General features: G+C 41.0%; 1 protein-coding gene across 1 annotated transcript; it reads right to left on the bottom strand.

The window, feature by feature from the left end:
- Positions 1 to 2,386: 2,386 nt before the first annotated feature.
- Positions 2,387 to 25,933, bottom strand: adss2 (adenylosuccinate synthase 2). Its single transcript, XM_030748062.1, has 13 exons — positions 25,685 to 25,933; positions 16,936 to 17,038; positions 14,359 to 14,427; positions 14,194 to 14,244; positions 13,956 to 14,022; positions 6,614 to 6,721; positions 5,990 to 6,071; positions 5,767 to 5,893; positions 4,433 to 4,587; positions 3,933 to 4,057; positions 3,220 to 3,317; positions 2,725 to 2,874; positions 2,387 to 2,622 (listed from the first exon to the last, which is right to left on the bottom strand). Exons 1-13 carry the CDS (start codon positions 25,844 to 25,846, stop codon positions 2,570 to 2,572), a joined length of 1,350 nt encoding a protein of 449 aa, XP_030603922.1. The 5' UTR covers positions 25,847 to 25,933; the 3' UTR covers positions 2,387 to 2,569.
- Positions 25,934 to 26,098: the final 165 nt, after the last annotated feature.

Below are 26,098 nucleotides of genomic sequence, written 5' to 3' on the forward strand. Positions count from 1 at the left end.
GACTGGTCTTGTTTAAAAAGTGTGTTATGGAAGAGTTTTTACTAAATCACATGAAAACATAAAAATCCAGACATCTTAAGATCAGATCAAGACAGAAATAAAGTTGAGTTACACCACAAAATGGAAGACCAACTCCACCTTCATCCCACATTGTTTTGACCCGCACATCAGCTGCTTCCTTCCTTCCTTTCACAGAATGGCTGCAGGTTACATTAAATACACAACAATGACGACACAAAGCCAACTGAACATTTGTACCCAAATGTGTAACCTCACATGCTGCACCTGATTGCAATTTAAACAACTCAACTACAAAGGCAGCTGTCAGGGTGGCCATAACACACTGGTCTGTGAGCACCCCCACTTTGGAGTAAAAAAAATATTAATGCAGCATTCTGCACGCTACCATTTTCCCTGCTATGACCTCACATCTCCGGTGTTACCATTTCAGGAGCGTTCTGGTTGCAGACCCAGATCCACTCTGGTTTCAATCAGCCTTTTTTGTTTAAACATACAACATACAGTAGACATACAAAAAAGCAAGATGGTACACCTTGTAGACAAATTGTTTTTTTTGTTTGTTTGTTTGTTTTCCATGTACAGAGCCTTTATTTTTTTTTATTCCCTTTAAAATAAGACACCCCCACTATTGACACGGTCATAGTTCATGCTTCATTACTCTATTTTTAAAAGGAAGCCACACACTTAATTTTTCAGACCGTTCAAATTTAGGTTTACAAACCAGAACCGAACCATTTCTGCATCGTTGGAGATCCTCTTCATTTAGAGTACTGCATTAAATCCATATCATAGCCTGATGTGCACATTCCCAAACATGTAACCACACACTGCAGCAATGTAGACCTCAACAACTGCGATAAGTAATACCGCACCATGTAAACAGTATATTGATTAGAACAAAGCTAATACCTTTGAGAAACTACATGTAACAGGTTGCAGTTGTATCCATCTTGCTAGCATTGTGCCAGCGTATACAAGTCATGCCATTTGGTGTCACTTTCATAGCTCTGACAACCCGTGTATATGCTCTTACTCGGCTCTAACCTCTACCAGAGACAGAAAGGCCAGCGTCTGCAGAAAGGATCTGCTCACAATCCTAAACATACAAGCTCATCTATGAAGCATGGTGGAGGTTGTGTTATGGCTTGGGCTTGCATGGCTGTTTCTGGAACAGTGTCAATCATTTTTATTGATGATGGTGTTAGTAACACAATGAACACAGAAGTCTACAGAAATATACTGCCCACCAATTTACAGAGAAATACATCCAAAAGAATCAGGAGGAACTCTATTGTGTAGCAAGACAACGATTCAAAACACACTGCCACCTCATAAAGGACTTCATCAGGGGTGGGGGGTAGAAAGGTTAGCACTGGCCAAGTCAATCATCAAATGAAACCTAAAGAGAAGCCTGAATGGAGGAATGCCAGAAAACTGACAACTAAGAGATTTTTTGGGAAAAGCCTGGAAAGGCATAACCAGTAAAGAAAAAAGAAATCTGGTGGAGCCTGTGATTCATAGGCTTGATGCGATTATTGCAAACAAGGGGTATGCAACCAGGTATAAGGTATTTTTTATTTTACAGGGAATAAAAGCTGAAAATCTGATCTCTTGTTCTCACGATCACCTTTTTGATCTTCAGCGCACAGTCTGTAAATGCAAATCATGACTTTGCCCACTAAGCTGAGGATTCAAAGCAGTGATCTCAACTCAGCTGGAGGAAATGAGCTCTTTTGTTCCTGAAGCCAAAATGCAACTGAAGACTAGAGAAGAAAGAAAAAAAAAAAAAAAAAGAACGGACAGTATTTATCAAATCACTGCCTTCCTCCAGAACAATGTGATAACAGTGCAAAGACAAAACAAGATCAATCACAAGAATGGGAGTTGTGGAAAGGTGCTGACCTAGTGAATTGATTTTTATTTAAAATGTCTGTGCCTGTTAGCGGAGAGCTCACCTGCCGAGATCAAACCTTAAAACACGAGCTTTCTAGCAGCATTCAGCGGAAGCGACAAGAAAAATTTCAAAGCTTTTTTTTTGGGTTGAATGACAAGGCGAGTTTGAACACAGAACACAGAAAGACACATTTAAAATATTAACAGATCCCTTTATCGTGTGAGGATGCGCCGTACACCTGGAAGAATAAAACATAAAGCACATAAAGTTCAAAGCATCTTAAGTGCTGAGGGGTAAAACACAGCGCATTAAATCACAGCATAGATCAACAAAAACATAGTCAAACAATGTGTTCAACCAAATGTCTGCAGAATGATCCAGTGCCCGCGTGTCTCACGGCCGTTCCTTCACGCCTTCACCCGATTGCCCAGTGTGTAGTGTGTGAAATAAAAGTCTGCGGGGTCGACAGAGAGCCTTGTGATGCCGTTTTAATACATTTAAAACTTTAAAAATCCAAAGAGAGGCTTTGAGAGTCCGAAGAAGTCCAGTCTGGGACTGTCTGATGATACAGGGATTAAAAAAAACAGAGCAGACAGTGGTCGCTGTTGGTGGTTTAAAACAGTTAGTCAGGCTGTGTGTTTCTCCTGCCTTCATCTAGAACAGCTGGATCATGGACTCCCGGGACTTCCCCACTCCAATCCATTTGACTGAGGAAACAAGAAGCAGGAGAAGCAATCACCTAAGGGTAAATACTGAAAATCTATCAATTCTGCTCATTAATGCCTGCATGTCCAGGTGTGTCTTCTTACCAGGCACTCCCACATGCTCCTCAACAAAGCGAACATATTTCTGTGCGTTCTCGGGCAGCTCCCCGAAGCTTCTAGCGGCCGAGGTGTTGCTGTTCCAGCCGGGCAGCGTCTCGTACTGAACCTCCACACGCTGCAGCACCTCCTGATTCGCTGGCACAAATCAATAATAATATCACACCATTAGTTTTACAGGAGGGAGCACTCGAAGGGCAACAGCAACAGATCGATGTGTTTCTGTCTGAAAATGGAGCTCTCTGTAAATAATCAAATAGACTGGAAGGAGAGAAAAGGCTGTCAGATAATCACCACTGAGAGCAGGTCTATTTTTTATTTTACTGTCACCATCAGATTTAATCCTAAAGTTAGAAGTCACGTTGTAAGTGCACATATCCGAATAAATGTTTTTTTCCCCCATACCAGTACCTACCACTATACAGTCTACCTCTAACAAACAGGAAAAAGTCAATTAGATTACATATTCAGACATTCTCTCACCTGGAAAGTGAGGTATGGTTTGGTTGTCGACTTTGTACCCTACGCCCACTTTGATCTCCTGGAAAACGTCAAGTATGTCGAGTTTGGTGAGAGCTAAACTGAAAGAGAAGAGGGACAGCTTTACAGCAACAACAGTATACATTTGTGTTATACATTTTTTACAGAAAAATCACTTAAAAATGTATCAAAAAGATAAAGCAAATCTGCCTTAAACAAAAAATTGGCAAAAAAGGGGAAAAAAAAAAAAAAAGAATTATGAATTGAAACAAACTACATTTTTTATTGAATAATAGTCCTAAAACCTATCTTTCAAATAAAACATCATATTAATAGTCTAAAAAACTTCTGTTTTGTTTTGTTTTTTTTAACTCCATATAAGCTTTCACCAGAGCAGCTCCTTGTCTTCCTGTGATCCACAACCTCAAAAACACATGAAAAATCATATAAAAAGTATCAGGTTAAATGAAGACCTGAAGTGTTATGGGCATTTCGAGTTGATTAAACAAAGATATAGAAACTGTCTTCCGTGGGGACACAGCGCTAGCTTAATGACAATCTCGCCCACGTCTCCAGCCTGCCCTGGCTCCTTTACATGCACAGGAGTAGCAGCTGTACTCTGAGGTTGTTGCTTTCTCTTAAAATATATCAGAAATAAAGATTAATAAATAAATAAGGATTTATTTTTAAAAAATATATAAACAAATCAAACTCACGCAGTGAAGCCATTAATCATATGTGCATATTTGATGAGCACCAGATCCAGCCAACCACACCGTCTTTTTCTGCCCGTGGTCACGCCAACCTCTTTCCCTCGAGTCTGCAGTAGCTCTCCGATCTCCTAAATAAAACAAGAGTGCAAATTTGAATATTAGTTCTTATGCAGATTTTCTGTAGATGTTTGCAGTCACAGAAAACAAAAATACTGCGTCTCTAAATCTGCATCGGCTTCAGTTGTGAGTAGGTGTCGGGTTATTGGTGGCAGTGTGGCAAAACTCCTCTAGGTGGTGCTGTTTGGAAAAGAAGCTACTCACGTGTATAATGTTATATTCAAGTAATTATGCCACATTTTAACCATGCAATACTGAATGTATGAGCCAGTTATATTTTTTAAATTCTCATCATGACATATAAAGTTGTGCAATTTAAAAATAAACCCTGATTTTAACCAAACTTTTACAGAGCTTAAACTTAAAATATCAGAGTGTGCTCCTACATTCTTCTGCTCTGAGGGAAAAGCACCGATGCCCACTCTTGTGGTGTACGCCTTGACGACCCCGTAAACCTCGCCAACGTTCTGAGGCGGCATGCCGAGGCCCGTGCACACCCCGCCCACCGTACAGTTGGACGACGTCACAAAGGGATACGTTCCTGAAATGACACCAGAGGCGAAGAAGGGTCATGCTTTGTTTTGTCACATATCCTTCACTGGTGTGGAAAGAGGTCATGAGCAAGCTGACATCACAGGGTTGTTTTAGTCCTGATTTTGTTGTCTGATTAGGCCTGAGATCTGCTTCTGCCTTCGGTCACTGAACATACATGTACAAAGCTCTTCAGATTTGCTCAGTGATTTATAACAAAACCTGAATACCAAGCTGTGATTGGTCTGGTTCAAGACCAGGTGGGATCTACATAACAGAGCTACTTTAAAACAATCAGTGAAGTTTAAAGTATTTTCCCTGGTCTGCTCTGTTGTCAGATTAGACCTGAGGAGCAGATCTGACATACCGACACGAACAGAGCAATGAATCAGAAAAATGACATGCTTGGAAAATTTTAAAAGCAAACAAGTGTCGGGATCCCAAAAACCAAATGCTGGAGACTGCTGACATGGAGATAGCCCCAGTGTGAGGACAGACTGTTGTGTATTCAAACAACGGGTTTGGTGTCTAAACCATCGAGTGTGTCCTGTCAAAGTGCTCTTCTCGTAAACGTTGACACCCTGCATGCTCATCAAAATCGTGACATTCTCTTATCATGTATCGGTCCAGTCTGTCAGAAAGAGGATGGTATTCGCTCTGATGCCACAGACATTACAGGTATTGTCTTTGAATAATGGCGCTGAACTTTGACTGTAATTTCATCTACTTGCTGCTCTCAATAATGAGAGGTCTGTGCTCTTACAGTGACACATTACAGTTCCATCTACTATATCATTACCTGAAAGGAAAAAAAAAAATCCTCATACTTTAACCGTTCTCATAAGGCTTTAAAGAGTTCCTCTAATTCTGATCTACTGACCGACAGACTGCTGACGCCTCTGTGCTCATGCACAAGTGAGTGTTTTGAAGTTGTGAATGTGCACACCAAGCCCAGATGCCACAGCACGACAGTAACGATCAAACTTACCCTCGTCTCTACCCTGAGCTCCATGCAGGCTTTTGTAAAGAGCATCGCAAAGCTTTAAGTGTTTCTTGGCAACATCACCAGGTCACTGTGGGTGTACTAAATGGCACTTTGCAATCAGAAACAACATTTATTCTGACACTATAGGTTAGCACAAAGAAACAAAGAAGTATTACCTGCACATGCAAACATTGATTTACTGACCAAAGTCTATGTCCAGCAGGGCTGCATTGGCTCCTTCCACCAGGATTTTCTTAGGAGGACCATGGAGAGCCTCGTACATGTAGTGTACACCATCTCTCACCATGGGCTTGATCTGCTCAACGTAGTCCTAAAAACGCACAAATAAATAAAATACAAGGAGATCTGCAAAAAGGACAGCAAAATATTTCCATTTTTTTAAAATCATTTTTTTAGTTTTTTTTACCTTTAATTTGAGCAGCTCTCCCTCTATGTCAATCTTTAGAGTGGGGTACATAGACTGGTATTGCTGGGCCAATACTTTATACCTGCAACAACAAATGGTTTTGATTAATGCCTGCAGTCATTTATTGCACCTGCATCACCTTTCATTTTTATCCAGGACATGCTCATTAGCTAACGATTGACAGGAGTGCGGTTTCACAGTCTGTTCCACCCCTGGTTCTTCACATACCATTTCAAAAACACTTAGATGGCGATGGTGAAAACACTGGGAGCGAGGTTTCATAATGGGTCTTCACTAACCAATGAGTAACACGATGTTACATCCAACTTTTATGGTCTAAACCAGAGGAAGGCTAAATACAGCCTGGAGGAGAGATGGGAAAGAGCCAATAAATAAATAAATAATCCACATGCTTCTTAAAAATGGTGTTTTTTGTCCAGCTTTCTCTGGAGCAAACAAACAACAATGCTACAACAGTTACCAGACTCCTGCTGGTGATAGGCAAAAGTGATTCAGGCAGACAAGAACTGCGTGTTGAGACTTTATAGATTATGGGCCCTTCCAGTGACAAAAACTATATTTTGTAACTCAGAATTGATATAATCCAGTGCCAGACAGACAGACCTTTCAGAGAACTGAGTGAAGTCTGCCAGCAAGTCACATATCCTGAGCCCGGAGCGTGCCGCCTTAGCCGAGTACACCGGACCGATCCCCTTCTTTGTCGTCCCCAGACTGGGCAAGGTCGAGAGAGGAGGGAAGAAGAAGAAACAGAGAGAAAAAAAAAATAGCATAAACGTGTGACCTCAATTTACAACATGAACTCTGAAACTCACGTCATGCACACAGATGAAACAGCAGTTGCTCAGTGGTTCTTAGAAGAACAAGTTTAATAAACTGTTTTGGAGCTTCTTAAAAAATTTAAAAAAAAAGAGAAAAAAAAAAGGAAAACATGAAAGACATTAGACCTGCCATGTGTGATTTAATATCACTAAAATTAATCCAACTTTTAGTCATAGACTAGCAAAGTAGTTAAATGAAGTCTGAGCTCGTGATGTGGAAGCTTTTAATAACAGATGTTTAACTGTCACTGAGCCATTTTCTTCACCTCCACAGACTCCATCCTAAAAACATTTAAAACCCAGACAGGAAAAAAAGAAAGCAAAAAAGAAAAAACTTCTCATACTACAGTATCACAGTTTGACAAACTCTCTCCACACATTTACATACAACAGCATCGCGCACCTCTGATAACTCGCCCTATTAAAATGAAGTCTTGGTGCAGCAAAAATTTTATCCTCCACCTACAAATTATAGAACAGAAATACTTAAACATCCCCTACAGTAATTGAGTTTCATCATCAGTGTTAACACATGCAGTATCCAGTAACCATGTGCGTCAATGTGCACGAGTGAAAAGCCAGCCATTTCTGCCAGCGGTGGAAGAAAGACAGAAGGAAAGTTCTGCTGTACAAATTTATGGATTTTTCTGATCACATCTTTGCTATAAATGAAATATCAAATCATTTAACATCCTAAAAACAGTTATTTAAGTAAAACTGGCGTATGTTTTGAGGGGAAAAAAATCAGACAAGTGAGAGCAAACTCAGACATCCACACTCACCAGCCACTTTGTTAGTTACACCTGTTCAATTTGCTCATTAATGCAAATATCTAATCAGCACACTTTGGGCCCCTTAGTACCAACTGAGCATCATTTAAACACCACGGTCTACCTGCATATTCTTGACCATGTTCATCCCTTTATGACCACAATGTACCCATCTTCTGATGGCTGTTTCCAACAGGATAACGCCATGTCACAAAACTCACATCATCTCATCTTTTGGGATGTGGTGCAATATTTGCATCATGGATGTGCGACCGAGAAATCTGCAGCAACTGTGTGATGCTGTCATGTCAATACGGACCAGAATCTCTGAGGAACGTTTCCGGCACCTTGTTGAATCTGGGCCATGAAGAATTAAGGCAGTTCTGAAGGCAAAAGGGGATCTAAACCAGTACTAGCAAGGTGTATGTAATAAAGTGGCTGTGACTGTAAACTGTAATAGGGTCCCCATGTAGACAGCTTTTGGCAAGATGCTTTCATTAGCTTACCAAATGTGTTCCAATGTAATATTTTAAGTTCAAAGGTAATTAGCAACTGCAGCAGTGATAAACAACATGAAACAGTGGAATATAAAGTATTACATTTCAGTAGAATTCAATTGGATTTAGTTTAAGAATGACCCCAAAGTTTTAATTTAATACAGAATAGTACAGTTCAACTTTAAAATGATGCAACGAAACTTAAAACAGACAAGTTCAAAATGAAATGTGTACAATATTTCTTTAAAATGAATGTTTGTTTCACTGGCAGAAGACTGAAATTACAGCAGTGCAAAGCTGCTGTTTGCCGTTGTGAATCTGACAGACATGTCCTCCTCATGGTACATAGTTTCTGATAGTTTTTGGTTTTTTAATAAACTCTAGTTTTTAAATGTATTTAATTTACCTCAACCTTTTTTCAACTACTTTTAGTCTTCTGTTTATTTTTATAGTAGAATCATGTTGATAGGAAATTAAACATATGTATATCTCATTATTTAAGCCTGCAAGACTTCAACACAAAACTGAGAGTCACTAACTTAAATGTGCAGGTTTGCAACATTAGATCACAGGTACAACTAGTTTTTCTGGCTGCGTCATGACTCTGAATTGTCTTGTCCGGTTCTGTGATCATATTCTGCTCTGACTTTCAGCAGACCTTACACTACAGCATGCCTGCAGATGCTGGAAATCCCCTAGCCTGACATCTCAATCTGCTGAAAGCTTATAATGACTCTGCCATTAAAGCCCATGCACTCTGTGTCTTTCAGAAACACGTGAGCTGGCTGGGAGTTTCGGACTGTGGCTGCTTTTAACAGGAGTATACCGGCTCTGAATTTAGCTTCGTGTCCGGAATGCCCCTGGGCTTGGCACAGCATTCCTCACACATACACTGCCTGGGCAAATACTGAATTAGATGACTGAATATCTCATTTTACTACCTATTTTATTACTTGTGTCCTTGTTTAGAGTCTAGAAGTCAGATTCTCAGCAGGAGTCTGGTGCTTTATTCAGTCACTTGTTGAAGCTCTGCTACTCTGTCTCACTCTACAGAAACAGCACCTGCTCCAGGGCTGCTTCTCTCTGTCTGCCCTCTGACCTCTCTGAGGACACTTCCAGGCAGGCGAAAGCTGAGATCATATGCACATGTGTCACTGTGGAAAGACGTTCATGCACATATGCAAAGTGAAGATAAATGTATGTGTGATTGAGTAAAAGAGAAAATACATTTTCATATCAATCTTTTTAATAAATGAAATATATCATAATGGGCTTGTTGATATATTGAACATAATATTAACATATATCAGTATAGTTTAAGATACAGAATCAAACTGTATTGTTTATATCAATATAATTTGATATTGTGTTACATAAATCCAATAAAGCTGTGCCAGTGTTTGCAGCTTTCCTCCTCCTGGTCTAACAATGGAGAATAACTAAAAGTTTAAAGGGATACATAATCTAAATGGGCAACACGGTGGCGTGGTGGTTAGCACTACTGCCTCACAGCTAGGAGGACATCTAGAAAGTCTGGGTTTGAATCCATATTGGCCTGGGTCTTTCTGTGTGAAGTTTGCATGTTCTCCCCATGTCTGTGTGGGCTTCCTCCCACAGTCCAAAGACATGCAGTGAGTGCAGTAACTTGCCCAAAGGTGTGAATGTGAATCTTTGTTAGCCCTGCGACAGGCTGGCGAGCTGTACAGGGTGTACCCTGCCTCTCGCCCTATGACAGCTGGGATAGGCTCCACTAGACCCTGACAACCTTAACAATTACCGGCCTATGTCCAACCTTCCTTTCCTCAGTAAAATCTTGGAAAGAGCAGTGGCCACCCAACTCCAGTAACATATACCTAACTATGACCTCTATAAACCTTTACAATCTGGGTTTAGAGTACACCACAGAACCATGAGACTGCTGTCATTAAAATAACTAATGATCTATGCTTGGACCCCTTCCCTTCACCATCTACATACTCCCCCTTGGTCAGATCATCTGCCACCATGGTCTCTACTTCCATTCTTATGCTGATAACACAACTTTATATCAGTACCAAACCATCTACCCAGCTCCCCCCACAATCACTTGTCAACTGTTTGCATGAAATCAAAACATGGATGTCATTTAATCTACTCAAGTTCAACAGTAATAAAACAGAGCTCTTCGTTGTGGCCCCCAAAGCCCTATTCCTGAGGTTTGGAGATCTACTCTTTGACATAGATGGTTCCTCCATCTCACCATCATCAGAAATTCTCAACCTGGGTGTCATCCTAGACTTCACACTTTCATTCCAGACTCATATCAAATCTTTCACCAAAAGAGCCTTTTTCCACCTAATGAGCATCTCTAGACTTTGGCCTTTACTCACTGACTCTGTAACACAGACCCTTATCCATGCCTTTGTTGTTACCATCCAGCTGGAATACTGTAACGGGGTACTGTTCGGGATCTCCAGCAAAGCCCTGGACAGGCTCCAGTTTGTCCAGAACTCAGCTCCCAGGCTTTTAACACTCACTAAGCTCTGGCAACATACCACCCGTACCCTTATTAATCTCCACTGGCTACCGATAAAGTCATGCATTACCTTCTTCTCACTTATAAATCCCTCAATGCCCTGGCCCCTCAGTATTTGTCCGACCTTTTTCACCCATACAAACAGTCTTGGACACTTTGGTCCTCGGCCACGGGTCTGCTCTTTTTCCCTCACACCAACCTCCATACCTTTGGGGACAATAGTCTTCAGTGTGGCAGCCCCCACCTTCTGGAACTCTCTCCCTTCTGAGCTTCTCAACGCCCCACCACTGGACTCTTAAGAATCTTTTGAAAACTCACCTGTTCATTGTTTATTTATATTCTTTGTACAGCTTCTTTGGTTTTCTTGAAAGGCGCTATATAAATCTAAGTTATTATTATTATTACAACTATTATTGTAAAGCTCAGGAAGAAATATTTAAAGTGTCTTTACTGAGGCCTCAGTTGCACAAGCCTCGAGACCTGTGGGCAACCATCTAGCAAACTCCAGTCACAAGGAAAAATTGTGTATTCCCCAGCTGGTTGTGAGTAGATGCTGCAGGTTTCTGGCAGTTGCTGTGAAACTGACTGCTAAGTCCCATTTATTGTAGGCAAAGAGATTGGTCAGTGACCCCCTGGTGAACATAGGTTGATGGGGAAAATCCAGCAGGTGGTTGCTGCAGGTTGCTGGCAGTTGTATGAAATTGGTCACAAAGACATACACCAATCAGGCATAACATTATGACCACCTGCGTAATATTGTGTGGTCCCATCCCCTTTTGTTGTTATAACGACCCTGACTATCGACTAGCCCCCTGAAGGTGTGCTATGGTATCTGGCACCAAGATGTTAGCAACAGATCCTTTAAGTCCTTTAAGCTGTGAAGTGGGGCCTCCATGGATCAGACTTATTTGTTCAGCACATCCCACAGGTGCTTGATTGGATTGAGATCTGGGAAATTTGGAGGCCGAGTCAACACCTCAGACTTATTCTTGTGTTCCTCAAACTATTCCTGAAATATTTTTGCTTTGTGGCAGGGCGAATTATCCTGCTGAAAGAGGCCACACCCATCAGGGAACAGGTGTACAACAATGCTGTTGTCAAAGTAATATCCACATGGATGGCAGGACCCAAGGTTTCCCAGCAGAACATTGCCCAAAGCATCACACTGCCTCCGCCGGCTTGCCTTCTTCCCATAGTGCATCCTGGAGCCAGGTGTTCCCCAGGTAAGCAAAGCACACGCACTCAGCCATCCATGTGATGTAAAAGAAAACATGATTCATCAGACCAGGCTACCTTCTCCATTGCTTTATGGTCCAGTTCTGATGCTCACATGGTCATTGTTGGCGCTTTTGGTGGTGGACAGGGGTTAGGATGGGCACCCTGACTAGTCTGCAGCTATGCAGCTGCATATGCAATAAACTGCAATGCACTGTGTATTCTGATACCTTTCCATAAGAATCAGCATTAACTTTTTTGGCAATTTGAGCTACAGTAGCTCATCTGTTGGATCGGTTCAAACGAGCCAGCCTTTGCCCCCCATGTGCATCAGTGAGCTTTGGCCGCCCATGACACTGTCACTGGTTCACCGCTGTTCCTCCCTTGGACCACTTTTGATAGATACTGACCACTGCAAACCATGAACACCTGACAAGAGCTGCAATTTTGGAGATGCTCTGACCAAGGTGTCTAGCCATCACAATTTGGCCCTTGTTAAACTCACTCAAATTGTTATGCCTCCCCATTTTTCCTGCTTCACATCAACTTTAAAGACAAAATGTTAACTTGCTCCCTAATATATCCCACCCACTAACAGGTGCCATGATGGAGATAATCAATATTATCCACTTCGCCTGTCAGTGGTCATAATGTTATGCCTGATTGGTGTATATTGCATCGAAAAGCTTCTTAGCAAATGCTTTGGTTGTTTGCAGGTTGGCTCAGTTGCCAGTACTTAGTATGGAAGATGCCAGCTTGTATGGAAACACTCACCAACAATTCACCAAACCACAGTGAAACTGTGAAAAGTGTGACACAAATGTTCACCCTTAAAGTAAAACTTGCACTTTTTTGAAATATCTAGGCTAACTTTGAAGGTGAACGGTCTCCATTTCAGGTTTGCTTTGAACAAGTTTCTCTACAGGTCAGCGAGTGAAAGAGCGAATATCTCCAGATAAGCCGGCATCTTCTATGCAAACTACAGGATACTGCAGCAATCTGCTCGTTACTAAAGCAATAACAAGGATGTTTTTGGTGCAGCAACTTCTTTGCGGCTGATTTCACACAGCGAACAAAAGCGAAGTCCAGCGACCCCTCACCAGCTGTGAAATGAAATACACCATGTAAGTTTAAGAAGTACATAACTAAGACTAGTCATCTTCCTAAATGTTATTTGGCTGTGATAACCCATTTTAAACCTGCCAACAGACCGGAAACAGCATTAACATATTATCTTTTAAGCTGTTTTGTTTAACAGCTGAATATTTACACATTGAGCAGTAACAGGATGACATTAAGTCCAATAATCCTCTTTTAACTCCTCATGGAAATATCTGTCATTTTAGCTGCTAAATCCTCCACAATGTTCACCATCTAGTACCTTTGCCTTTCGGCTGTTTGGTTATGAGCATGCAGCATCAATTTTCTTGTGTAAAATAACACTATGAGAGCAGAGAAAGTAAAAGACAAACTTGGAGCTGAAAGTCACTATGATGCTCCATAAAGCTGAGGGCGGCAGTGTGAATTCTCCGGCAGATCATTGTTATTACAAAAAAATGTGCTTTAAGCTTGTATGTGAGGACCAGAGTCATGTTTATTTGCAAACAAGATAGCAGATTAAGAAGTTTACAGAAGAAATACAACATGCTGTGATCATGTTCAAAGCTGTGCTAACGTTTTCTCCCTGGATTCAAAGTTGCGCTATTGCCAGGCACACTCAGCAGCTTAATCTTGCAGTATTAGTGTATAATACATGGAATAGTACTCTGTTTCTGTGACAACAAAGATCCATGAACTCCAAGACTATTCAGAAGGACAGACAGGGGCTCGACTAAGATTCACATGACCACAATAAGAGTATGACTCACTGCAAACAAAGCAATCTGAGCTGAGGAACACAAGGGTGCATTTATTTAATCGATTACTTCGAAGCTTTGTTTGCAAACAAACTGAGTAGTTGATCATGAAACTTAAAGTATGTACGACTTTAGTGACTATGCCCAGAGGGGGGGAGAAAAAAAAAAAAAAAGGTCAACTTCTTTTTAAATATATGTGAAAGCTGATCTGATCTTTCCATCCACAGTTGTGTGTGTGTGTGTGTCAGCCATTTGTAAGCAACAGGTTTCTTACTTCTGGCCTGCTTGCTCTTGTCTCTGCTGTTCCTGAACGCCATCAACCGCTTGGTGGAAGTCAAACACTGTGAAGGAGGGAGAGAGGGGACACACACACTCACACACCTCAAAGTAAGCAGAGCTCACACATACACACACGCACAAGTGCACGCACGCACAGACTTCATCTTGCGTGCATTTAAACACTCACACACTCTCTAAAATAAGAGCCCAGTGAGAGGACTGGGAGGACTTACCAATGTGTGCTCTGTCCGAGATGATCAACCGTTTTTCCCAGTCTTTTAGACCTACACACACAAACACAAACACCCACACACTATGAGTGTCCACACTGATTATTAAAGCCTTGTTTTGCTCAGGGGAAAAAAGAAGGGGGAAAAAAAAAATGGTACAGCGCTCACTTTTTCCTTTGCGTTCGTTTTTTTCTGCTTCTTCAAAGAGGCCTGGAAGATGGATCACTACTCCATTGCCTGATGTAAAAAGGAAGTTCAGTGACATTAAAGTTTGCAGTTTCAAAGAGTCAAAACTGAGTTTATTTCTGTTTAAATGATTTCTGAGTATGCAACCTTTGTTTGTGATCCCTTTGGAAAATATACAAAATTATGTTTTGTGAAAGAAAATCTCACCAAAGAGTGACTTTTCTGAAAGAGGTATTTACTCCTAGATCTTTGATATACCTACTCCATTTAAAAATGCTCTCTTTTTTTCATACTTAAGTGAAATGCTTCAGCACCACAGTGAAGACTCACTCTGTTACAAATGGAAATCCAGCATTGTAATCCTCCAGAGGGCTCTCAGCCTCCTGACTGTGCATGACTGAGGGCTGAACAGAGGGAGTTTTTTTTTTTTTTTGGCAGTCAACTGACAGTCAGGGTTTGTCGATATCTTCCATTACTGAAGTGGACACTATGTTGCGTTACTTTGTGTTAATAGAATAGACTGAACTAAACCCAGACAATTTAATGTTACGGGAGAGAAACTACAGGAGGTTTAACCAGTTATTGCCATCACAATGCCACGCTTTGGGAATTTTGAACAGAATGGAGCCTTCATTACCGATGTTAGCAACAACAGCACAGTTACTACAAAGACAAGTCAAACTTTCTGACATTCACAGAGCTCATTTTATGTTTCAGACAGACTTAATTCAACTATGCAGTTATTTTGGGGGCTGTCGTTTGTGATGCTGTGGATGTCCTGAGCAGCTCTATGGATTCAAATTAAGTCCAATCCAGGCTTATTATGATGGATGAACTAAAATAAACCTGATCAAATTCAAAGCCTGTCTTTATAGTACACCATTGTATTCAGCCTTCTGGTGTTACTGTGAACTCAGACACTAGCACGCAGCTTTATGCTCAATGTGAGGGTGAAAATTAGGGCAAATGGAAGGAGCGAGTCTGACTTCTGTCACTCAGACACTATCAGATGTGTTACTGAACCTTAAATCTCTCCTCTGGGCAGGGCACAAAACATCTAGGTATTAGCCTTTCATTATTAGAGTCACACAGGAGGATAAGCTCATCCTGGATAATCAAGACTTTTGTACAATTTTGTACAATGACGCAGGACTTGTCAATTACAGTTTGTAACTGACAAGTCACGCACCAGCGAGCTTGTGGTTTGCAACTTGTGCGGCTAACAAAAGAGTCGCTTGACTACTGAATGTAAAAATTTATCAGGTGGGATTCTCCGTCAGTAAAGGAAAGCAACCTTGCTGTTCCCATTTGTGGGCAGTCAGAACCTTTTGATCCAACTTTGTTTTTACATAAAAACAGAACAAATAAGGAGAGACTTGGCGAAAAAGCAGTTGTAGGACTTCTCGGTAAGTTTTGGGGATTTGTTACTGTTACTTAACTCCAGCTGTTGGTTGTACTTTGAAAGGAAGCAGTCGGCCACATTGTGTGAATATTTTTGTGGTGCAAAACAATCCACAAGCACTCCACCCACTGTATTTGTGCAAGTAATGGAAGGTTTTCAAACAGTTACATCTGATTTTTGTCCAACTGATGAATTTCATCTTGTGGCTAAAACCTAAAGATGCATATAAACCAAAGTCAGTGCGCATCATTGTGAAAGTAGCCTTAGGTGTGCCTAAATGTGACCTCTAGGAACGTTCTTCTATTAGGCAGAGCTTTCCAAATGGTGCCTTCTCACTGGAGTATTCAAACAGTTGGCTCTAATTATCTTTTAACTGGAACTTCATTAAAGTGGAGGCAGTGAGGTAATTACTTTGACCAAATTAAACATCAGAAATAAGGAAATTAGCTACAAAAGAAAAAAAAAAAAGCTTTCTTTAAATGATATTGATAGAATAAATGTGGACAAAAATTTGCTTGGGATGAGCCATTCCCAAAATGCACATCGGAAAGAAAATGACGTTATAATAAACAGAAATATGCCTCTGTTTGCAGGTGGCATAGTGGTGCACTGTTGCCTTACAGCAAGAGGTTCCTGGGTTTGACCCTGTTGCTTTGCTAATACCTTCTGTTCTCCTTGTGCTTGCACAAGACTGATCATATATTTATACATATTTTATGTTTCTTAAGGTTTTCCTTAAGAAGCAAAGCATTAATGTGTCATATATGACAGGGGGAAAAAGTAGAAACATGATTATGTATTGACAGATCGTATAGCATATGGTCAAGTGCAGATGTGTGGAGGGATTGGGAGCCTTAAAGGAGGAGTTAGATCCATTAGCTAATGAAGTTACTGCAGATGGGTGGATATGATGCAGCCTGCAGTCTGGCTCCGAGTCAAGTTGATCATACTTGTAGCAGTTGCCAGCACAGAGGCTGTAAGAGTGGTGATGAACAGCCAGCTGAAAGGGACCACGATCAGTTCAAGCAGAAAATAGCGAGGAACAATGGCCTTGGAACTGTGTGTGTGTGTGTGTGTGTGTGTGTGTGTGTGTGTGTGTGTGTGTGTGTGTGTGTGGCGTGCAGTAATGTAAGTGCTTTTCTGCATGCAATACACACCTATAAAAGCGGTGACCTTGGGGTTGATGATGCCGCTGGGTAGGAGGTGAAAGTCGTACTCCACCGAGTCAACCACCACTGTGTGTCCTGCGTTGTTGCCACCCTGCAGAGAGGAGGGGGGGGGGGGGGGGGGGGGGGGGGGGGGGCAGAGGCTGATGAGGAAAGCCAAACAGAACCTAGAGGCCGCTCTTCAACTTTGTTTTGAAAAGCTGAATAGTTTGGCGGGTAGCAACAAGCATCATACACAAACCGCGGGCCACTGTCTGTTAGTGTATGCGTTACTCTGTGGTGTTGCTTAGAAACCTCTGCTTACTTTGAGGTCAGAAATCAAGCAGAGGTATCAATCCAGTGTAAACGTACTGACAGATGCAAGGAAGGGCATATCAAATGAACTGTTGGTAATGTGTGGCAAACACGCATTCATAACCTTATACTCCACACACCCAAATACACTGACATGTTCTGTCAAGACTCTACTACTCCCAAGGCATACTTTAAATACATACACCCAAAAAAAAAAAAAAAAAAAAAATCGTAGTTCTGCCTCAAGGGCATCATACTTCAAGGAAGGCTACGTAGCCACAGGGATAATGTTTTTTTACAACCCTCTCTACGCCAAAGCTCTTAGAGTGAAACCTAAAGACAGCGTCATTAAACTCGTAAACAAGTAGCTAAAAGTGACTAATAGATGACAACTTACAAGACTATAATTTTAGTGTTGACCTTCTCTAACATTGTCAGAATAACAGTGAATTAAAAAAAAAACAAAAACAAAATAAATCTAAGACATGCAGAAGCAATCTGGGAAAAAGCACCAAACTCTAAAGCTAAAAAACAAAACAAACAAAACAAAAAAAATGGAAGTGCCAAAAATTGATGCCATAAATTCCTTTAGGTTCCCACTGGGGTTGGCTCCATAGACTGCATGGTTACAGCCTGGGCCAAAAAAGCTTAAGTTGAAATTTCTTTCAACAATTGTATCTTGAGGTAATTCTGTTTTTGTTTTTTTAAATAATTTTGATTTTATTAAGGTTTAAAGTTAGAGGCATGGCAACTAAAGATTGGCAGGTGTATCAACACAAGTACGGCAACTAGTGTCTCTTAGGCCTCACCTCCGCTAATTTGTCACCCTGAACTGGACCTCTTGACCGTGTTTGTGAGTTTTGTAGCATTTTTAATGGCTTATCGGACAAAGATTTGTCTGCAATCATTCAAATGTTGGACTACTGGAAGGGCAGGTTCTGTGAAGTAAAAACAACATCACTTTTGTGTGTCAGTGTATGAATGTTCAATATTGAAGTACAGTATATGTGTACACAGAAGACATCCAATGGTTAAAGGAAACTACAACTTCTGACAAGCAGAGACATTTAATCTCGTTGTGTTTAATCGCGCTTCTGTGAGTTAATCTGAGTGGATGCAGCATAGACGCCCGCACACGATTTAGCACATCTGACTATAGAGATAAAAATGGGGAGCCGAGAACAGGAACAGCGAGTCCTTGGACTAGAACATCACAATCTGACCTGCTTTACTCTTCTCTTCTTTATGTTTAACAGTCAAATGTTACGGTTAAAAAGAAAACAAGCTACATAGAAAAAAAGGGGGAGAAACAAACAGATAATTAAGCAAGTTTTTTTTGTTTTGCTGTGGTAAAATGGAAACTGCTGATCCATTTTTTTTACTCTGCAGCTTGCATCACTACTCACAACCCGGGGTGCCAATTCAACTTGGGCTGTCGTGCTGTAGCCTTTGGACATAAATCAAGCCCAGCATGTGCTTTGACCACACGGAGTTATTCCTGGCTACAGCAGCACCCTGAAGGTGGAGATGGGAAACAGATGGGGGGGCAGGGGGGGGGGGGGGGCAGATGCCTCTCCTTTTTAGTTACTACTTTTACGATTCACCCCATCCCCCACAGAACCGAAGAACTCCCGTCTTCCAGCAGTCCCATGATCAGCCTCTCATTCCTATCACGAGACACAAATGTTTTTGATTGTCACCTACAACTGTCCTGTAGTTTGGGAACTGCTGGGGGTGTGCTGATTACCCACTGCGCTGAGATTACAATAGCAGGTCTCTGTGAAGCAAACAAATTTCGACATTATCAGAAATATCATGAAAAGGGAGACAAAACTGGAGGTGTAGTGCCTCTTTGAGAATAGAGGAAGGACCTGAGCTTACTGTTGGTGATAATCAATCATATAATATTATAATATAATATTAAAATTAAATTAATCTACAGCTGTAAGAGATCATAAGAAGACTGGTTTGGATTCTTTATTTGTTTAATGCGTCTGAAATGCATTTTTTGGCTGCATCCTCACACTAATGTCGTGATGCAAATACTTTTGAAGAGTAATCGTTGCTCTTAATGTCACTGCATCGTTAAAATTTCTGAAAAGCAGAACATAGACGATCTCGTGCGGTCAAGATTATTCTGGGAGCTTTATGGTGTTGAGAGCTCCTTCAGTTGTTTATGACGCTTGAATCTATATCTCGGGAGTTCGACAACTGACGAATGGCTGAGTGGACTCGCAATGATGGGCATCTATTGTGATACTGGAACTGATGCTAAGGTTGTTTTGCTCAGTTTTTCCTATATGAAGATGCAGAATTCATAGAAAAACATTTCACTTTTTTTGTCATCTGTGTACCAGTTTGGTTTGCTTTCTGTATCGACTACATGCAACACTGTCTTTGCATCTGTTTACACAACATGACATATGTTCATAAAAAGTAACACAGTAACCTGAAGCTAGACACTGGGTTTAACTTCAGTCATCAGCAGTTTTTAAGCAGATTTTTATTATTAAATTTCACTTGTAAAAACTCCTCAGAAGCAGACTGAATAAACACAACCTTTAATGTCTCGCCAAACTGTGTTCACATTATCGCACTGAATCTGTGTTGTTAGAACAAAACAGGAACTTTTTATTGGAGTTGTCACTTTTCATGTGAAGCAATAATGTGTAAGAGTTCAGCACCAACTCTGCCCTGCTTAGTCAGTTAATACCAGATAATGACTTTGTCAAACACCCCAGCTGTATGAAACGCTTTGTCCCTGACAGTCAGGGTGTCATGGTGAGTACAGGTTCTCCCTCCTGAATAGGCTCATGGTCGTGCTTATCACGCCCTGTTTTTGGAACCGTTTGCCTTGCTGAAGTATACTCTGACATTAAATTGCAGGTATTCATGTCATTCATCTGTACTGCCTTACAATGAAAGTGAGCTACAGTTCAAGGGCAGATCAGCTGCAGATTATCAATCAAAAGCAAAATAAAAGCAGATGCAGCGCTCCATGGTTGCACAATTTAAAATACTTTAGCAGTACACCGAGTTACTTTTTGTCTTCATTGTGCAAGTGAATCAAAAACAGGTCCGACAAAAATCTGGGAATTACTTTAAGCTGAAGCTAGCTGTGATCTCACTCTGACTAACCTTAACAGATCAGGGCTTTTCAAAACAAAACAAAATTTGGCAACCCTTCTAAAAGGTTTTGGCCTTCCCCTCAAGAAAAAAAAAATAAAGGCCCAAACAAGCCAACAGTGGTATTCTCGAGATGGCAGCCAAGATGCAGGACTTGTTTCTAGAAGGACCATTGCAGTGTTCCTTTTTCCTCAGAAGTCAGATATTGCTGCACCTCGCAACCAAAGAAGCAAGTGCCCAGGGAATATTTTGGTTTTGCCTGCATTTTTTATTCATTTGTTTTTTGTTTAACAAAAAGAAAAAAAATGTTTATGTTCCTTTTCTAAGTGGACAAAAGTGCTTTTCCCAAAAAAGCTCTCCGAGTCAACTTCATTACTGCTCCAACACACGCAGCACATTTATGCCCAGGAGTCTCTAACTTCAAACAGAGCATCTGACCCTGACTAGACACTGCGCAGGGGTTTTCCTGCATATGAAACATGATGACCAGTTGTCCTTATGTGAATCCTGCTATGTGTTATCATTTCCTTGATTTTTTTTTTTTTTTTGCTGGCCACGTTTGACTTCAGTACATGACAGATGATTTACTTCTGATCCTTTTAAGTGTCTAAATTAAGCATTTAAGTCTAAAGCATTGTTTAAGCACTGTTTCAGGTTTTTTGTTGCTGTACATTGTTCATCCAATATGCAGCTGCAGATTAGTTATACTAAACTCATTACAAGTGTGAGGGGCTTGTATTGATACAAAACATCATGTTTTGCTGGTATTACGCCCCATCCACTACCACGCCCCCCCACCCCCCCACCCCCACAACTATCACTTGCAGCATCTTAGAGCTCTGAGCTGTAAGGAACACCGAGCAGGACTGCTGGCAAAGCTGATTTTATAAAAAGAGCAAGGGTGCCTTCACTCCTCACTTACACATCATCAAGCACACGTGTCATAATGTCAAAATGTACGGAGGGGACGGCTGTCTGTGCACGGCTGCCTGCAGGAAAATAGGAGTTTCCAGTTGATTAACAGGGCTGGCTGCATTGCTGAAGGAGGTTGGGCTGCTTTCTTACGGCAAATAGAAACCACAACTGTTTTTGTCACTGTTGAGATCACAATTATTTGACAGGATTATACACAGACTTTACAAAAAATATGGGCTTTTTGAAACTTTTAAAAAGTTTCTATTTAATTAAGTAGATTTCTTTGAACTTTTATTATGATTCAACTGAAAGAAAAAGAAAAATAAACTAAATAAATGTGAACTGAACAAAACAAGCCACAGTGTTCTGGGGGTCAATTTGGACTTTTAGAGTGGAGAACAATTAAAGGAAGGCAAGAGCAGACTGTGGCACAATAATTGTTTTCGCTCAATTATCTTGCTTTATACTTTTTGGTTGTTAAAGTGTTTGTTTTTCAATGTACGTAAAAAACAGTTTACAGGAACAGACTTAACAGTTGTAGCTTTTGTCTAAAAAAAGAAAAGAAATCGTAATGCATGCAGGCTCGTAATACACATCATGATTAGTTTGTTTCCCCACTCGAATGAGTCTCGAATGAGCATTACATGCACAGACTCGGGCAAATAAAGCGTCTCTTTGAGAGCTGCAACGGTTTGATGCTTATTCTTCCAAAATGGGAAGTGCTGCATACTGTCCTGCAAACAACACAATCGGCTGAGTGATTTACATGTTTTGTTACTAGGGAAATACCTAAACCAGTCCAAAACATAAGGTTAGAAGCATTTTAAGTCCAGACATTGCATGTTGTTACACACCATACATCACAGTCCAAATATAAGCAATCTGACGCAGCCTGGCCAGACTTCAACAGTCCTCTTTGTGAAATTTGTGGCTTTGCACTAACAGCAGAGCATTTCTTTTTAACTGAGGGTTTTAAACTTTCTTCTTCCAGCAGATCAAGGACAGGTATCCTCCAGATCAATGCTGAGCACAAAGAGGAAAGCCGCCTTACAAGCCCAGGAATAACCACTCTGGCATTTTAGAGTCGAATCCACCCATGAGGAAACCACAATAGATGCAAATCAAGTCATTCAAGTCCTTTCAGTGTCACTAAAAAAACTTTATTTTATGCTACAGAACAAGATAATTATCTAAAAATATATAGCTTTTAAAGAATATTCTTTCTTTTCTTAGAGCTGAGGCTATGATTAATATTTGTTGTTTTGTTGTTTTTTTTAAAAACAAACAAACAAAAAAAACCCCACCTTTTATCCCCATGGAAATTACACTTCTCCCACCATTTCAGGAGTCTTTCAGTGCCACGTCTGTCTCTTATAATATTTCTGATTTAGTACACCTGCAGATTTTATTTGCAACACCCTGATCTTCACTGAGGAAAAAAAAAATGAATGAAAATCATTGCTGACTAAAGCTTTTCCGTGACAGTTTTGCAATCATCCCATCTTTCCTTACAGTTTTCTCGAATGATTTTATTGCTCCATGCAAAGAATTCCGACTAGTGAATCTAATTTACTGACTTAAAATCATATGTATGCCCATACACACCTGCACACAAGAGCCAAAGTTGGGGGAAAAACTGAAAGTAAGAAGTGTGTTTTCTGGGAGGGAGGACTACAATCTGTATATCAACTCTAAATCAGTGACCAGAGCTTCAACAGTTAACCATAGATTTAAAAGATGGATAAGCCTTAAAAGTGAAGCCAATATGCAAGGCCTTTAAAACCTGCATTCTTCTTAAATAACCAGCAGGAGGCGAAACCTGTGATTTTAAAAGCGCTTATGGTTGCGGAGAAAAAAAAAAAAAAAGAGAAAACAGCCTCAGATCCTTTTCTCTGAGACCTCATCAAATGTTTTCCTGGCGAGTTTATGGACTCAATCATTAATTTCAAGTATTACTGAATAAAAGATGAAGTTCATTTTGTAGATTATGGTAATTAGTAGCATCAGGAAGGAGGATTAATCAGGGTATGGTCACAGGCTCATGACTTGCCAATTAGAGTGTGGTATCCTCTGTTTCACAGTCAGGCCTTGCTTGTCATGTCTGGCTTCAAAAGATGGTGCAGCAAAAATCGCTCAGCACGAGGCTTCATAATGGAACTTCACCAACCAATGGGTAACGCCACCGTGGCTATTGTCCATCTATAATACTGTCTATGCAGTGAGCATGTTTATAAAAAGCTTTTCCAACCTAGAAAGTTACACCAAAGTCACACTAAAATTTAGTTGCACCACTCAGCGACCATCATGGTAATGCTTAGGAGGCAGCTATTTTGAAGTTCCTATTTAAATTAACAGAAAGAGGGCCATAACTGTAACTTCAATGGTCCCCCATAACATGGAGATTCACCTAAGTGCTGAAAAACTGGACAGCGCTTCACAGGGCAAATGAAAACTGATACTGCATACGGCAAAAGCATCCCTACAATTCCTCAAGGCAAAGAAATGGGCCATTCTTCAATGGCCAAGCCTGATCTCAACACAACAGCACAACCTGAATGCACAGGATCAAACAGGTAAGCAGGAACTGAAGGTGGCTGCAATTAAGGAATGGCAGAGCATCTCAAAGGAGGACACACAGCCTTTGGTGACGCCCATTTGTTCTACACTTCAGCCAGTCATTGACTGCAAAGGATTGATCCAATTATTGAAAACAATCTTCTTAAAATTATGCAAGTCAGTCCAACTACTTTAGAGCCTCTGAAAATGGTGGAGTATGTATAAAACTGCCATATAAAACAGGAATTGGATTCTCATTTGCAAATTGTGCTTCCATGTCCAAAGCAGACAGGCATGTAATGTACTCACATTTATATAGTGCTTTTCTAGCCTTACTGACCATTCAAAGTGCTTTTAATTTTAAGTTACACTTGAACCATATGTTCATACAGTAAGTTACACTTCAAGCACTCTATCCACCTCACCTAAGCCAACGTGCATGTCTTTGGATTGCGGGAGGAAGCCGGAGCATTCATATGTGCAAACTCCACACAGCCAGGATTGGAACCAGGAACCTTCTTTCTGTGAGGCAACATTACTAGCTACTCCACCACCATGCCGCCTTATTTCAGCATAAAAGCACCCTCTGCCCTCTCTATGACATCTATTCCATCACTCTATTCATTCACTCCTATGCTGTTTTACTATTGCACTGTTTGGAGATTCCCCCATGATCCTTCAAAGACCAGCAGATGGCTGTCTGTGGGAACCTAAGCAAATGTGGCGGGAACACAGGCAGTTCTCGTGGGAGTGTCAAGGTCCCCCCTTGAACTCGGTCACCACATAGACAATACACACAGACATGGGATGTACACTTTGACTGTTTCAAGACTCTCTAAAACCACGATTTTCCTTTATTTGATCCACACTGGTGGATCTAAAGTCCATTTTGACAGCTACGGGTCAAATGTGATCCATTACAGCCTTAATGTATCAAAGTTTGCAACACCTGTACATTAGTGTAAAATTCTATAAATATTTTGGGTTACTTTAAGGAAAGGTCATTGAATTTGACATTTCGGGTCATACCCTAAATCACACTTAAGGTATTTTTACTGCTGTGAAATGGCAAAATGGGTCAAATTTCACTCAAACAGTTTGTAAAGAGTTAAGAAGAAGAAACGAAAGAAGAAGTTATTCACTCCTCATTGCTGCTGAACTTTACAGTTGCTGATATGTCCAGGACACAACCATTAATGAGCAGCTCGGCTAGAATAAATCCAAACCCAGGCTAACCAAAGGTTTGTGTCTTCTTGCTTCAAATAACCAGCTGTAACTCCAGTTATCTTTGACGTGTGCACATGAAGTCACCACAGATTTACAGGTGTTTGGGGAGCTAGGCAGCTAGCAGGAATTCAAGGTGACTTTAGCAAAAACACAGAACAAGCCTGACTGGGATGTTCGTCGGCTAGCAAATAGTCGCTGGCATGTTGGATTCAGTTCACAGAGTCTTGTGAATTGACAACAAAAGGGGGGGTTGGGGTGGGCACCCCCTTATTCCGGTGCTAACCACTTTCAAGAGGTGTGAAATAGGTGTAATCACACCTGTTTTGTTGTGCATTTGTTGTTGCCGGTCATTACAACTGAAGCCTGGCACAAAACAGTGCAGAGGTGCTATAAAAAAAACAGCTTAATGTATTGCAGTCTCGTTAATTCAGGGGTGTTTTTGCACAATTTACGCATTATTTCGTTGACGTGACAGCTCCCACTAAGTGGCTGTAAGAGACTCCCCCTAGAAATCGGAGGCTTAAAAAGGATGTGGCAGAGCATCAGGGAGAAACGGTGTTTCAGCTAACGAGCAACGGTTACCTGCGGAATCTCCCCTGACGACAGAACGCACCTAACCTACCTGGCATCTGCACACCATGTCCGCGTCCTGTGCCAGCAGATCCACAACTTTCCCCTTCCCTTCATCGCCCCACTGAGCGCCGAGTACCACGGCCACTTTGTTGCCAACCGTCGGCCTGGGTATCCGTGTCTTCGGGGCTTCCTGACTCCCGCTGTCTGACATTTCGGCTCGGTCCCTGGCTGTCTCCTCTCCTTACCAACCCAGACTGGAGGAACAACCAGCTCCTGATCCGAGCCACCGGAAACCCGGCTTATTCTACGCATGTGCGAACAAACAATCTCCTTCCCTGTTCTTACCTTTCACAATAAAATTCAATCTTGTCAATGAGCAAATGGATAAAACAAAACGTTTTTTCCAGCGTTTGTTTCTAAACATTGTAACTTAACTTCAGGTTTGTTTTAGCAAAAGAAAAAT

The sequence above is a fragment of the Archocentrus centrarchus genome, chromosome 15 (assembly GCF_007364275.1).
Source record: "Archocentrus centrarchus isolate MPI-CPG fArcCen1 chromosome 15, fArcCen1, whole genome shotgun sequence".
Lineage (NCBI taxonomy): Eukaryota > Metazoa > Chordata > Actinopteri > Cichliformes > Cichlidae > Archocentrus > Archocentrus centrarchus.

What these genes read in the sequence shown, in the direction of transcription:
- adss2 (XM_030748062.1), bottom strand. Translation starts at nt 25,846, where the DNA reads ATGTCAGACAGCGGGAGTCAGGAAGCCCCGAAGACACGGATACCCAGG. An exon ending in ACATGGTGTGCAGATGCCAG is followed by an intron (nt 17,039 to 25,684) that starts GTAGGTTAGGTG and finishes TCCTCTCTGCAG; the next exon opens with GGTGGCAACAACGCAGGACA. An exon ending in AACCATACCTCACTTTCCAG is followed by an intron (nt 2,875 to 3,219) that starts GTGAGAGAATGT and finishes GATTTGTGCCAG; the next exon opens with CGAATCAGGAGGTGCTGCAG.